Source organism: Cryptotermes secundus, unplaced genomic scaffold, assembly GCF_002891405.2.
Source record: "Cryptotermes secundus unplaced genomic scaffold, Csec_1.0 scaffold33, whole genome shotgun sequence".
NCBI classification, from domain to species: Eukaryota; Metazoa; Arthropoda; class Insecta; order Blattodea; family Kalotermitidae; genus Cryptotermes; species Cryptotermes secundus.
The window spans coordinates 994871-1009726 of NW_019727088.1; the positions used below are offsets into that span (position 1 = coordinate 994871).

Genomic DNA, 14856 nt, shown 5'->3' on the forward strand with positions numbered 1-14856 from the left:
GTCACTTCAGAGTTTAGCTAAGTCCAAAATTCAAATGTCCTATCATGGAGCATGAAGCTGGCCACTCACCTCAAATTATTGCCAAGGTGAGGAAAACTTGGATCTATAAATTCACTCCCGCATTCTTCTTCATGGCATAGTGCTGAATTGGGTAGGCACAGTTATCTTTACCTTCACCTTCCCTATCATGGAGAACAGCAGGGAAGGCCAGTGTGTTATTCATTATAAATTTGTGGCATGTTAGTTGGATGTGTGACTTTTCAATTGTTTATGTTTTTGATGAATGCTATCAGAAGTATTTAAACACCAGGCAAACCTTGCTTTTCAGAAATATTTTATTATAAAAAGTTATTTTTACATTAAAATAAAATCCCCCTACATAGTTTCAGCCCTATACCTGTATATATCCTGGTTACTAATAATCAAGGTAACGTAGCATGAATATATGGACATCAGAAGAAAAGGAGAGAGCTGAATGAACAGAATTTGTTGAATACGAACCTACATGACAGCCCTTCACAATATGCAGCCTTGATGGTATTTTGTTTGTGGGGGGTTGTTACACTTATTTATAGAATTTTTCATGGAAGAACAAACTTAACAGAATTTATATTGGGTTCAGCATTGAGTGATTTTTATAACAAAAATCTAACCTCTGTTTTTTAAAAAAATATATATATAACAGCTTTTATATACAACTATATAATTTGTTTCACATATGTAATAAATTACAAACTAAGATCCTCTATTAGGTATAACTCTATGATAATGCAAAATATTCATATAAACACTTTGCAGGGTTCCTCATTCATTGATGCCAACACAGACAATACACTGTTTCAGGTTCCAACCCTTTGAATATGAGGAGGGTGTGAATACTTATATATCTTGAGAGACAAGCAAACTGCAGTTACAGACTCCATCATTTTCAGACACTATAACAGTAACTACCAGCAAAATGTTACTGTTTATAAACTTAAGCTGTTTTGGTAGGTGAACTAATTCTCAATTCAAATAACAAAATAGCCTAAATGTATACAATGTTCAGTTCAAAAAACACACTTCTTTTCATTGTGTGAAATAAGGTACACATTAATGATTAATACTATTATTTTATTTATTTGTATTTCATTTAATGGTGCTGTCAGCTGCTTGGACTATATAGCACTGATTGACAGGATGGCAGGAAATGATGTGGAGAGAAGTGGTCATGGCCTAATCTAAAGAACTATCCTGGAATTTTTTCTTGAGGGAATGAGAACCATGAAAACCTCCGTCAGGATAGCTGGTGTTCTGGTCAGGATTTGAACAGGTTGTTTCCCAAATACAAATTAGAAGCATTTCTGTTTGAAAGAAATTCCATGGATCATCCCTGTCCACATTTTCTCCCCTTCCAGCATCTACCTTATGTTCCTCTCTAACCATCATACCAATAAATGCTTTGGACTTGATGATGTAGGCCAGAGAGGGCTGGAAGCAGATACACAATTTGGGAGAGATGAGAAGTTTCAAGTACCATTATTTATACCTTGATGGGACTTGTTTCTGTGGTCTTAGTTTAACTGAGTAACCATATGAGAGGAAACAAATTGTTTGGAAATGGGGAATTTTTCATGTTTTCTCACCTCTCTGGCACTTTCTCTCATACCTACCACAAATTTAAGAGCACAATTGTGTAGCTGAATATCACAGAGATGTTTCAAACTGAAAGATATTTTTCATTCATCTGCAATTGGCAAAGAGAAAATTGTAACACTGAATTATGTAGCCCATGCAACAAGTGGTGACATGTACTTTGATTGACATTGTGAACCTAGATCAGTGCACTTGGATCAAACTAGGCATGCTGGAGGTTAGTGTGCTGAACAAATTTTCTGATGATGATTGTAGAACAGGGAGATAAATATTGTTTTCTATTGTTTGCAGCTGAGAAGTATCCCCACCTCACTACTTCTTCCCTTCACTTCTCCTCTCTATCATGAGAACATGTCCTCATTTGTTGCATGAGATCTACCATGACATTGCTTCATATATCTCATGATACTTGGCTTCTGTTATTTAAAAGCATTAGGTCTTTGGGTGTCCTCATCCTCCCTGGTCTAGCAGAGCAAAAACACAGCCCCTATACCACAAGCAGTGTGAAAGTGGAGTAGCTGAAACTGACAGTTCATGGGTGGAAGATGGGCTGGGATGACAAGAAATTTCAACAAGATCTTAGGTTACTGCATTCTTCTTCCAAACCTTTCAAGGAAAAACAAGTTAATTTACATAGCTATTATTCAAGTTGACAACCCACGGGTTTGTGGCATTTACTATTTACTTTCAGCCCCTTTATCTTACTACAAAGATTTCAACACTTTTCCCAGGGACATGTGAAATATTCTAATGTTAGAAGAATACATGAAGAAATATGAATATTCAACAAAAATATATCCAGTCACCAACATAATTTGCATTTAAATGCTTGAATGTTTAGACTGTAATTGACTGAAGTAAAAATATTACAAACCGTGAAACTTTTAACCACTGATATAATTAAGTAAAAAAATTAATATTTTTCTTCGTTTTGAATTACTGGGTACTCGATGGACACAGACATTTTGAGATTCTCTGTGATGCACTTAAATGTGTGATCATTGTTTGTTTCACATTACCTCATTTTAAAATTTGCATGCTGCAAAAAAGCAGGGGTGTAAAATTTTTGGGTCTATCAGGCACACAATTCTTATTTGAAAGATATAGGCATGAGTCATGCATGACATGAGGCCATTCTTATTATTACATAGGGATAGCTTTTGGAAGCAGGACTGAATAGCAGATAGTTCACAGAACACACACAGGCTTACTGAAAAAACTGACACTTTCACACCTCATAAGAGGTGTCAGAAATTAAATAGCCTAAAATTATGCTATAATCTTCTCGGGCAGTTGGACAAGTTAATGTTGAGTTAAGAGTGAGTGTTTCAGAGAACTTCTGTCTCCATCCTCAGGGTCAATCATGGCTGACTGCTCATGAGGATTTCACCACATCTATTTGCTGCAGTTCTTCATACCTTTCATAAGCTATAGTTAATTCATGTTTGACTTTATTGTTTTTAAAAGAAGTAATGGGACAGCATCCTAATGCTTGGAAAGGTTCTGGTGCACCATTCTGAAACACACTGGCTCAATTATAGTCCTGCAGACAGGATACATATCCCTACAACTCAGCCCTTGCTGTTTTTAACGTGAGACTCAAGTGATACCACTCCTTCCACACATATATATATTACTATATTAACCTAACACTGCATAATTTTCCACAAACAAATTTTAAAAATTACCATGGAAATATACAAATAAAATGAGGTACCTCTCCTCAGTCCCTTGACATACTCAGAACAGCTATATAAAATTAATTATAAATTCAAAATAATGCTTGAAATATATAAAAGAATTTTTATACATACAATATATAAATGATGAGTAAGTAAACTACAAATATTTCACATGCAATTTGGTGTGATCTTCCAGAGAAATAAAAGCTGCTGTTTTTAGGAAACATCTTTGATGGTATGTCATGCCTTGAGTGGTGCAGGTGTAGGTAATGGTTAGCAATTCACTGGGGATTTAGATCCACATGTTTTCCTCAATCGACAAATGTTCTGTGAAAGGGGAAATGGTTCTATAAGAATGAACCCATGTATGACACCATTCAAAAACATGAAACGATAAAACAGTATGTCTCCTTTATTTGTGGTAGGTGCAGAACAAGGAGAACTCTGGAATCATTGAGAGACAAATGGCAGTCAGGTTCACAGGGTAGAAATATTTAATCACACTGCATCAATTGCAGAGGATATTTGAAAGAGTAGAAAAGTTGATTATACTGGAAAAAGCATACAAATAAATGTGATTACAGACCAAATGTCTTCAAAATGACTGAATAAAACCACAAAAGCCTCATTCTGACCTGATATAGACTCAGAAGAAGTATGCTTTGATACAAGTGAGATATGTTATGAAGATTCTGAAAGTTGCAGAATGCAGAAAATATAGTTTCATGTAGGTGTTTTGCCTTTTGGCACACACTGATACAGAAAGCTGCAGAATCCTAGTAATGCATTGCTTTCTTAGAATTAGGTCTGTTAAAAGTAACTGATTAACTGGGCTTATTACAGAAGTAAATCTTTAGTACCAGTTATTATCTTTCATGATTTACCTGTTGAGGTGTTCAGTTTTATTTGAACTTTAAAAATGGAACTTTAAAATTAACACATGACATACACTTGCTTTAATTTCTGTGCCTGTGACCTCTTAATTTATTATGATTATGATTTGTAATCTCAAGACTTATCTTAAAATCAAGAACTCTTGTTTATTTTGTCTAACTTAAAAGTCAAACTTCATGCACCTTCAGATTTCAAACATTGCTGGCCCAGTGGGTAGCACCTGGTAAGGGCCCCTTCCCAGGGTAATGTGAGGTCAGATAGGGTTAATGAGCTATGGTAGGCAGCCTGCCTAAGGGAAGGATTAGCATCAAAGAAGATCAGTCATTATAGCCAAGATGAGAATCCTGGGCCCTCAAATATACAAAATAAGCATTATACTGCAATTGTTTGTAATTTTAATTTTACTCGTGGCCTTAGCATCGTGTTCATTTAACTTTGGAATTTTCTAGGCCAACAGTAACCAAGGCACTAAGATGGTTCTAGTGCTTACTCTCAAAATGCACAATACAGAAAACATGAACACTCTCTGATTTCCAATCTCACACTAGCTGCACTGCTAAAGGTCACTAATGTCAGTAGAACTATGGTCTACATGTAACTGTTAGGCTTCTGGCTTTTATATCACTACACTCAAAATACTTTCATATTTTATTTGTACAAACAATGATTTAAGTACATGAAACCGCTAACCCATATTGCATATTTGTTATATGAGCTTGAAATAATACAAAAATATAATACAACACCAGGGCTAATAAGCAGTATAAGTTTTTTCCTACTGCAAAAGAGATGTAGGAAAAACCAGAACTACCATAAATACTGATTTCAAACTGGTGATATTTATTGTGTTGGCAGTATAATGGCTCATCACAAAGAGTTTATGAAGAAAACAGGATGTTCTTGAGAAGTGTCGCAACATGTGCTGCCCATACAGAGGCTTGGCAATCAAGGAAAATAATAAGCAGAAGATACTTCCTAGTACAGTGGGGACTATCTTCATGTGAAACCCACTCTGCATTTAAATTTTCTATTTTGTTTTTTATTAAGTCTCTCCCTTGACAAAAAGATGAACTTTCATTTCTCCGGACAGAGCATATCGCATTTTAGATTAACTGTCCCACTGAAAGAAGCAATGAGACAAGATTAATCTCAGCTGCTCGTTGTTTCGTGATATAGACAGCAATCCACACCCTTTCTGATCATAAAGGAACTAAAGAAGTACTGATGAATTCATAAATTTCGTTGATAAACATAACAACACCAGAGAAGAAAATGAAGAACCACATTGGGAGAATGAGCTCTAATAAAATTCTCCATGCAGAACAAATTATGAAATATTATTGACTCATAAGAAGAGCTTATGAAGATGTGCAAAAAGACAGGAGTAGTGCTCTTTGTTAGAACCGAGTGTGCAATAATGTCGAACATAAACTGTGTACTCGTAAGATAAAGACCTAGAATGATGACTATGTCCAAGTCACTTATTAGTAACGAGATGCAGGCAGTATTTCAGAGAGACATGACATTATCTCACAAATATTATCTAAGGTCATGTTGTGCTTGGTAGGTACACATGTCTGACAAGATTTTGAAGCCATATGATAACAGTGACTGCATATTACAACAGATTACAAACATTTCATTCTGAACAATATCAGTTACCACATTCGTTCTGAAGCGCTTCTGACAACAACCTAAGAGCCACTTTATATTTACAAGTTTAAGGTGAAAATTGCAAAATAACGATGGAATTACCTGAAATATAATCAGCAGTCAAAATGTGAGAAGTCTTTACCAGAGCCTCATATGTTTAAATATGTCACCAGTATAAGTGACAATGAGGCACTTAATAACATATGAACAAGGCTCATATCTTACCTCACTTCTTCAGCTTGACTTTCACCCAAATTATGAAAAGATTCAAGAGACATAAAGATCATTTCCTTTGTACATATTCTGTTCATGTCACTGAATGATATCTACATGCAGTCAGAAATTATTTTAGAACAGATACAACACAACTGTTTGAGACCAAAGTTATGTTCAAGTTTCAGACCATTAAGAATAAATACATCATCACTGCTGAAGACATTGCACCTGAAGACACCTAACATATTCATTATACACATCCATAGTGAAGAGTGGGTTGTTATATATTTACATGAGAAATATCGAGATTCTAAGATGATTATATAATAATGACAGGGATGTCAAATGATTGAAAATTCATACCTATAACAACTTCTCCATACCAGTATGTTCTAGTCTGTGATTTTATTCTCAACCTTCAGTAGCCTGAATTATTTTATAACTCTCATATATGGTACAGAGTTAGATCAATCAGACAGACACATCAGACATCGGCTGACATCCCTAAATACTAATGATAATGCATTGTTGAGTCCCTACCACAGGAAGTGAACTTGTGTTGCAGGGACTACATCTCTGCATAGATTATTGGCAGGTACATACTGCCTTGAGCTTACATGAGGGTTAGGAAGATATACAAGTATATGTACAAGTCTACCGTTATCATGCTGTGTTATTTCATGCGGTTTATAACCAAGTCTGTCACTACTTGGAGTCCTTTCTGGTACGGGGAATCAGTTAATGAGCTGGCTTGTCGGACTGCCTCAATGCAATGTTTTCGGGCCAGAAACTGGGTCTGTTCCAAACCCTGTGATTTATGGACCAGTTCAAATGCTCGTTCAACATCTCCTGGTTCTTGAAATCTCCGCATTATCATTGGGTTCAATTCAGGATACTGAAACAGGCATGTAATTTGATATCATGTTAATCCCAGGAAGACTTTAATGTATCTGCCTTATACCATGATCTTCAATTTGATGATAATGAAAGCGTACTTGGCATAAAAAATGTTCACATCAGTCTTTCCACCTCACCATATTCAGAAACTTTACTGGAAAGATGATACACATAATGAAGCACTGTGGACAATATCAGCTGTTCTTTCCTCTGTGTGGAAGTTGAAGATCACAGGCAAAGGACTGTATCAGAACAAGAATGTGATTTCCACATGGTGCATTGCAAACCCAAACATGTGATATGTATTGTAATGAATAGCAGTTCTTATATGGCTTATAAATATTTCAAGTACTAGCGAAGTGCGTTGTGAAGTGGGTTACTTTGTAGCAAGCAGATGATCCTTAGAAGACACCTGTATGTCACATCATCTCTTCCCCTTCATTATATGTCTACTTTTCACTCCAAAAAGCATATGAACAACATTACAAGTGAATTTTAAATGTACTACTTACTTAAGGTTCGGCCACACAGAGCGCTACATACGCAATGCACACTACGTACATTATGTTCGCTATACGAACAGAAAAATATCTCCCTTTATTGCCAATGTGACTGGCCACACAGACTTCCGTACACTACGTATGCTATGTTCCCTGTGTTAGCTGCGTCGCAAAGTGTACACAGTGTATGTAGTGTATGCAGCAAACATAGCGTAGCGCTCTGTGTGGCCGAACCTTTACAATGGTGAAACCATCATCGTCTATTGAGAAAAAATTCATCAATTGAGATTTAAGTTTATGGTTCATTGTTTTATTGTATCCCATTTGTATGATGAAATATGGGGAGCCACGTGCTTTTAAACTTAACAGTTGTCTGAAAATGAATGGGGGTAGTTGTTTAGGTGCCTTACCCGTTCACAAGCAAACAGAACAGGAGCAGTAGCAAGTCCAAGCTTGAGGTCAGCAGCTGTTGGTTTCCCCATGGCAGCTGATGATGACACAAAATCTAGGAGGTCATCCACCAGCTGGAAGGCAAGCCCCACATTTCGACCATACTGGAATGCCACCTCTGATAGTGACTCATCTGCTCCTGCCAGCATTGCTGTCTGCAACACAGGACAGTCTTGAGTGGAAAATCTGGCCACTCTACTGGCAATATTTGCCTATTTTACCTTTCTAATTTAGGCACAATAGATCACTGTGGTCGCGGTGCAAGGGCCAAGAAGGCCCACCCCTTATACATTCATACCTTTCTAATTTCAACTGCAAACATTGTTACAGTCTGTAGGAAGAGAAATATCAGTGGACAAAGTCCCCCACTCCTTCGATCTGTGAACTTTACTTCTCCACCAAACATTTCTGTTCTGATAGACAGTATTATCATTCGGTCATCCCATAACCAGACTGGAAGGAGTAAACGAAATAAAGAATTTCTGCTTGATGTATTGACCATATTGATACGAAGCCATCTTGTGTTACACGCTATTTCATAATGTCATAATTATCTAAATCTCTTGTATAGTTTGTGCCTTGTAACTTTAGCTGCGCGGAAAGGTAAACGCTGTCATGGAGCATGCGAAGCTGTACGCTTGCTGTGGTGACGTTCAGAGCTACTCCCTGAGCGGAAAACATTAGCTGTTACTTCCCTGGCCTCACTATGAATTGTTCTGTGCGATTGTCGGTGTGCCATGATAGTGATACAAACACCACGTAATACAGTCATTATGACTAGTACCAACTAACATGCAACACAACGTACTATACACCTGACCACACTCCAAACTGGTAGTACCCATGCTGACGTAAGCTGATAAGACCGCCCCCCAGCTCCACGAGAGATGGTATGACCCCTCTAACATGGCTAGAGTTCCGAGGAATTAACAGTAGTAGAAGTCAAAGGTTCAACACAGCTAATACCAAAGCCAACCATTCAAAATACTATGAACCAGTCTACTCACTTTCCAGCTTGACAACCTAGTTCCGTAGATCTGTGCTAGAGTTAGCCCCACATTTCTTGTGTATGACTTCCAAGAGGTGTCTCCACCAAAGCTACATGTATGCACCTTTATTTCACCTCTCCATAACAAAAATACATGGCCTGCTGAAATCACAAACTTGTATAGTGTTCTTCGTTGCCATTGACAACAAGTTCATCCAGATTTGCTTCAGCTTTGCATGTTCATGAGACTGGTTAGACTAATTGCAAGGTGTTTAGGTGAAACCTATAGTGAAATCCATATACATAAGTATTTTTCTGATCCATTTGCTATTCAGAATGGTCTAATATAAGGATATGGTTTAGTCCATTGCTTTTCAATTTCACTTCACAATATGCCCTTAAGAAGGTCAAAGAAAATCGGGAAGGATTAGAATTCAATGGGTCACATCAGAAAATCTGACTCTAGTGATATTGAGACATGTAACTCTTATCAACAGCTTACAAAATTTATCCAGCATTCTTCTCTTAAGATTAATTGCATGTGAAGATGAAATTTTTGTTGGTGATCAGAGTGGATTTCAACACAACAGATCAACTATTTACTGAATATTCCACATCATTAGATACCAAGGAAAACGCAGGATAATCATTTTATATATAGATTTAAATAAACATACAGTTAGATTAGAAGGGAAATACTGTACAATATTTTCATTCAATTCTCTATATCCATGAAACCTAGCTAATTTAAATTCGTTTAAATGAGGCCAATGGTGAAGTCCATGTAAGTAATTTTAATAAAGTTTTCAGATTATATCCACCGCATAAAACAAAATGGTAGCAATATCTTGTTTGGTATTTTATTCCACGAAACAAAACATTATCAGGTGGCTGGTTAATAACACAGAATTATAGTGATTATAACTATCCTATGATAGATAAATTGATGTTATCTAGTCTCGGATCCATCACTAAATTTACAATGTTGATATATTATGTGATCATGTACATAGCGTTATACTGCCAATTAGGATGTACCGCAGCTTTGATCATACCCCGCAAGCATATCCTTTGCTCCATTATGTATTACGTATATCATAGGTCTCTACTACTGTACAGCTACTTTTGATTTGTTACTGTAGCACCAAAACATTTGAAATTTGTCGCCTTGGCCACATTTTGAGAGCCATTTATTGAGTTGTGGGAATACACTTCCATGCCAGCAGAACCATGTACATACTGCCTTCATAGAATTGGCGATTAGGCTTGCAGTCTTGCGGTATGTCTTGGTGAGGTAGTGAGCAAACCGCTCGTTTTCTGTCTCTTTTGAGCCAAGCTGCATAAACTCCCCTTGTATCAGGTCCGTCACCACCTGCAACGGATCATACAGAAAACGAACATTTATACGTGTAGCCACTGTTTTCTCTGTTTATAATAAAGCAGAGAAATAAAAGTATTCCAGAAAAATATCATAAAATTAAACGAGAAAATGATTTCATTTTATGTATATCAAGTAGGTATACATAGGTAGGCTTACTGGCGAGGACGAATTTGTCTGTTCGAAGATTTCATCCCAGAAACTACCCAATGGCTTTCAGTAAAATATGGCTTTAGGGTCCGCTCTAGGAACTGTTAAAACACATCATTTTTTGTTTGAAGTTCAAATTAACTTTATCGTTTTTATAAAACATAAAGCTTCATTGTACCAAAGGTGCATGATATACAGAATTCATTAAGTTCTGAAAAGTTTATTTGATTTCTGCGATATGTGCGAGCAATTAAAGAAGTGAAATGGGAACAGCGTCTGGCTTACCGTAATACGATTTAATTTTGCGAAGTAAATAAGCGGTAGATATACATAAGCATGGTGCAAATGAAAAAGATCATGACAAAATGGGATAAAAGTCAATGAACATGAAAGAGTAATTCCGTATTTATGAACACATTAAACCCTGAGAAATTATGGGCGAACAGAAATTACGTGAACACGATGAATTGTTCGAAATAATGGCGCAGTTAAATTCAGGTGGAAGGATATACAATATTACCAACAAGTAATTTATAAGAAACTAAATATATATGTTTTCAAATACAAAAAATTTGTTTGTTATATTCAGAAAATTATAAATGTAACATTTTAAACAAAAAAAAATTGTTACATTAGAAGAATGAATCCATGAAGCTCCTGAATAAAATGGAAGGATCTGAACATGATTCGTTTTGCGTGTACAGCTCGAAAAAGAAAAAGGCCCGAAGAAATTACGCGTGAGCGAAATTCTTAAATTTGGGTCTCAGAATTTCTAAAAGACAATAATTTAAATAAAACAATATAATACTATTAATAAGGTAAAAAGTATGCTGACATAAGTGGAATCACCATAAGCTAAGTTATCCCTGTAGCAGGCCATGGAAGCCCATAGGGTTGTGAGACGTCGAGACTCACACATTTTCTAGACAACCGGCTCACAGATGGGGGCGAGGTTGTCATCCTTACGGGCCGGCAGGTCGGCCTTTAGCCCCCAGGAAGATTCCTGGTACTCATTTCTATTAGAGGCTGAGTCGACCCCAGGGCCATAGTGCGGTTGGAAGGATTAGGTCTACTGAAAAATCCAATGACCTCATCGGGAATCGAACCCGTGACTTTCCGGCTTGTAGCATAATGCCTCAACCAACTACGCTACCGCATGCGCCCAACTTGAATCACCATAGGAAGGTTTAATAAAATTACAGATTTATAATTGAAATCTCAGTTCTTAGTAAATGATGATTGTCAGAAGATTGTAGCATGTTTTGTCGTTTACGTGTAGGCCTATTTCAGTTTGAGCTATATCATCTTTGGCGTTCAGCCGTGTCAGTGATCGACACAGATGATGGAGATTGTGTAGATCTCTTGATACTTTGGGATTTACCTCAGCAGTGACATGGCTGATCGCCCGAGAAGATTGTAGTACAGTTATTCGCCGTGAAAGCTTAAGATCTTACTAATTCTATGGTTTTCATCTTACTCGAAAAAACCCCATGAAGATGTGTTATAGACTTTCGATAGTATTTGGGCAAATATACGGATATTAAAAACAGACCTAATATTTAAACAGTTATATTTGACGTTTATCGATAAGTGGTTCTAGTATGGAATAAAAAGGTAGGTCCACAGATGTCAGTTAAAAAAAATAAAAAAATGTTTACTGCATACGTTCCATCAGTAGTTAGTTGAGGCACTATGCTACAAGCCGTAAGGTCGCAGGTTCGAGTACCGAAGAGGTGGATTTTTTCAATTGACCTAATCCTTCCAGCAGCACTGTGGCCCTGGGGGTCGACTTAGCCTCTTACAGAAATGAGTACCAGGAATCTTCCTCGGGGTAAAGGGCGGCCGGCGTGTAAGGCTGACAAACTTGCCGCCATCTGTGAGCCGATTATCTAGAGAAAATGTGGGAGCCTCGACGTCTCACAACCCTATAGGCCTCCTTGGCTTGTTACAGAGATAGCTTTAACTTTTACCTCTATCAGTTATAAGGTGAAATTATCTTTGCGCTTAATTAAATGCCAGACCATGAAGATACACGAAACCCCTGCGCTAAAAAATCAAACATACTTGGAAATTGACCCCTTAATCATAAATTTTATATACCTTTTTGGCGTGAGGTAAAACACATGTTTAATGTCATCCCAGATTTTGATGGGGATGTGAACTTGCGATATCTCACGTAGATCATTTGATCCTACAGACGCTGTTCATCGCGATTACCATTTATGTGCAATATTCTGATTCATTCAAATATGACACTTCTATCAGACCCCTTGTGAAGCGACGTATAGGAGTGCCTGTCTAAAGGCGCGGCCTGCACACAAACAGAATAAACACACGTGGGCACACATGTGTACCTGGCTCAGAGTTATTGTGACGTCATCATCCTGCAGTCGCGAGATCATCATGCAGGCTACCGCCAGGATGAAGTCGCCAGCCATCGCTACCTGTAACAGGAAGAGAACAGGGTTCTGTCATTTTCCGTAAGGGTTACCATGGTTACGCGCTGATGAAAGTATGGAATCAAGAAACGATGTGCTGAGCATGCAGGTTGGATGGGAAGAAAACAAGTACATACAGCCTTCGGACATTGAAACTTGACGTAAAAGGATTACTTGGAAGACCAGGAAGGAGAAGAGGGTATATTAGGATGGATCATAAAAGACTAGTTTGTGAGGAGGATCGTGCCCAAAAGTGGGCGTTATTAAAGTATAAAACGTTAGAGATCTACAAACAAAATCCACTGAGAAGGGTCTTTTTAGAGGCCGATAATAGCTGAGATTGTCAAGAAATTGCCATCTTTTGCGAAACTCATAGGTTCATTACCGTATTCACAACAGCCAGACACTGAATCTTTCCTGAGACAGGTGAACGAAACTGACACCTCCATATGCCATTTTTTTTTATTGCTAGTGGGGTGGGACTAAGTCCCTTGTACTGCGGCCACTTCTGGCCTATTGTACCAGCCCCAGATGATAGGTGAGGGTGATTGTGCAGCAATTGGTGGAATGAAGATTGGTAGGGAAGCTGAAGTACTCGGAGAAAACCTGCCCCAGCGCCACTTTGTCCACCACAAATCCCACTTGACCAGACCCGGGATCGAACCTGGGCCGCCGCGGTGGGAAGCTAGCGACTAACCGCTTGAGCTATGGCGCGGCCGATATGCCATTTTAAATCAACATGAAATGAATCAGTTGTTTTAATCATCAACAATATACATCCTGTAAACTATTGTCGATCGCAGCAACGAACCGCTGGAAACGCCTGTGGCAGACTACCCGCATCACCGCAGTGACGGAGAAGTTGTCACATCAGCCAGTCAAGCTGCCAATCTGCCGAGCTGCGCTATAAGGAACCAGAGCGGTTTATATACAGTCCTATGCATCCTGGCAAGCATATCGGACTGGACATCCAAAAACTTTAATTTTACATTTATCCTTTACTTACTGGAGAATTTCTAGCTCTACATTCAAATGTGTCCGTATTTGAAATGAACGCGACGTGCGGTGTGATGGAAACCAAGGAGGAGATGAGAAATGCTTACATTTTAGCTAGAAAAACTGAAGGAGAGAGGCCATTTCGGAGTAGTTTTTAAAACTGATCTCGAAGTGATAGATTGTGAAAGCTTGGACTGGATTCACCTAGCTCAAGATAAGGTCCAGTGGCTAATTTTTCTGCATATGGCAATTTATTCGTCATTTAATTTTACATTTTGTATCTGCAAGATACCGATGGGCCTACAGCTATTATCGAAATCAACTGACATCTGTAGGAAATATTGATTTATTTTTCGAATTCGAAGGAGAATTTTCAAGATCACATTCAGTGATGTTTATTGAAAGAGACGGTGCCTGATGTGATAGATACGTGTCCTTATAAATTAAATTCTAACTATGAAGAAAGCAGTCTTCTGGGATTTGGCACCGTGTATATGTGGTGTTAACCGACGTTTCGGAGGAACGTATCGCCTCCATCTTCAAGGTAGAAGAAAAAATATAAGAATTCTGCNACAAGTCGGCTGTACAGAATGATGTTCATAAACTACTGATATTTTGCAGTCTCAAATCCTGGATGTATTTATTTATACTGTCATGTGTATGGAGTGTAATTATAGACGGGTTTTGGGTATATGACCGGATTTATTGGACTCTGTGATACAAGGCATGACTACATTTTACAGTTCACGCTCTCAGACACAGGTGTCCACAGCCACGTCTTCACTGTCGTTGCTTGGTAGCGGCTTCAACGGCGGACGTTCCCTTACTCTGGTTCCCCGAACTATCCCCATGCCTCATCTATCAGCTTCTAACCAGCCCACACCGAATGAATCCCGGCAGTGCTGTAGCTAACTGCAACTCAAGTCGAAGTTTGTTACTACCGACGGTCAGTCGGCCAGTCTATCTTGGTGTCAAGCCC

The 14856-nt window shown here is 38.1% G+C and overlaps 1 protein-coding gene across 1 annotated transcript in view; it reads right to left on the reverse strand.

Annotated features, from left to right (window-relative positions):
- Window positions 1-324: 324 nt before the first annotated feature.
- Window positions 325-14856, reverse strand: part of LOC111864285 (decaprenyl-diphosphate synthase subunit 1) — a 171273-nt gene continuing 156741 nt past the window's right edge. The window contains exons 5-8 of the mRNA XM_023851420.2: window positions 12798-12887; window positions 10156-10287; window positions 7888-8082; window positions 325-6975 (exon numbers count right to left, since the gene is read on the reverse strand). Of these exons, the coding sequence (XP_023707188.1) occupies window positions 6754-6975; window positions 7888-8082; window positions 10156-10287; window positions 12798-12887 (639 nt within the window). The 3' untranslated portion in view covers window positions 325-6753. The remainder of the gene's footprint in view (window positions 6976-7887; window positions 8083-10155; window positions 10288-12797; window positions 12888-14856) is intronic.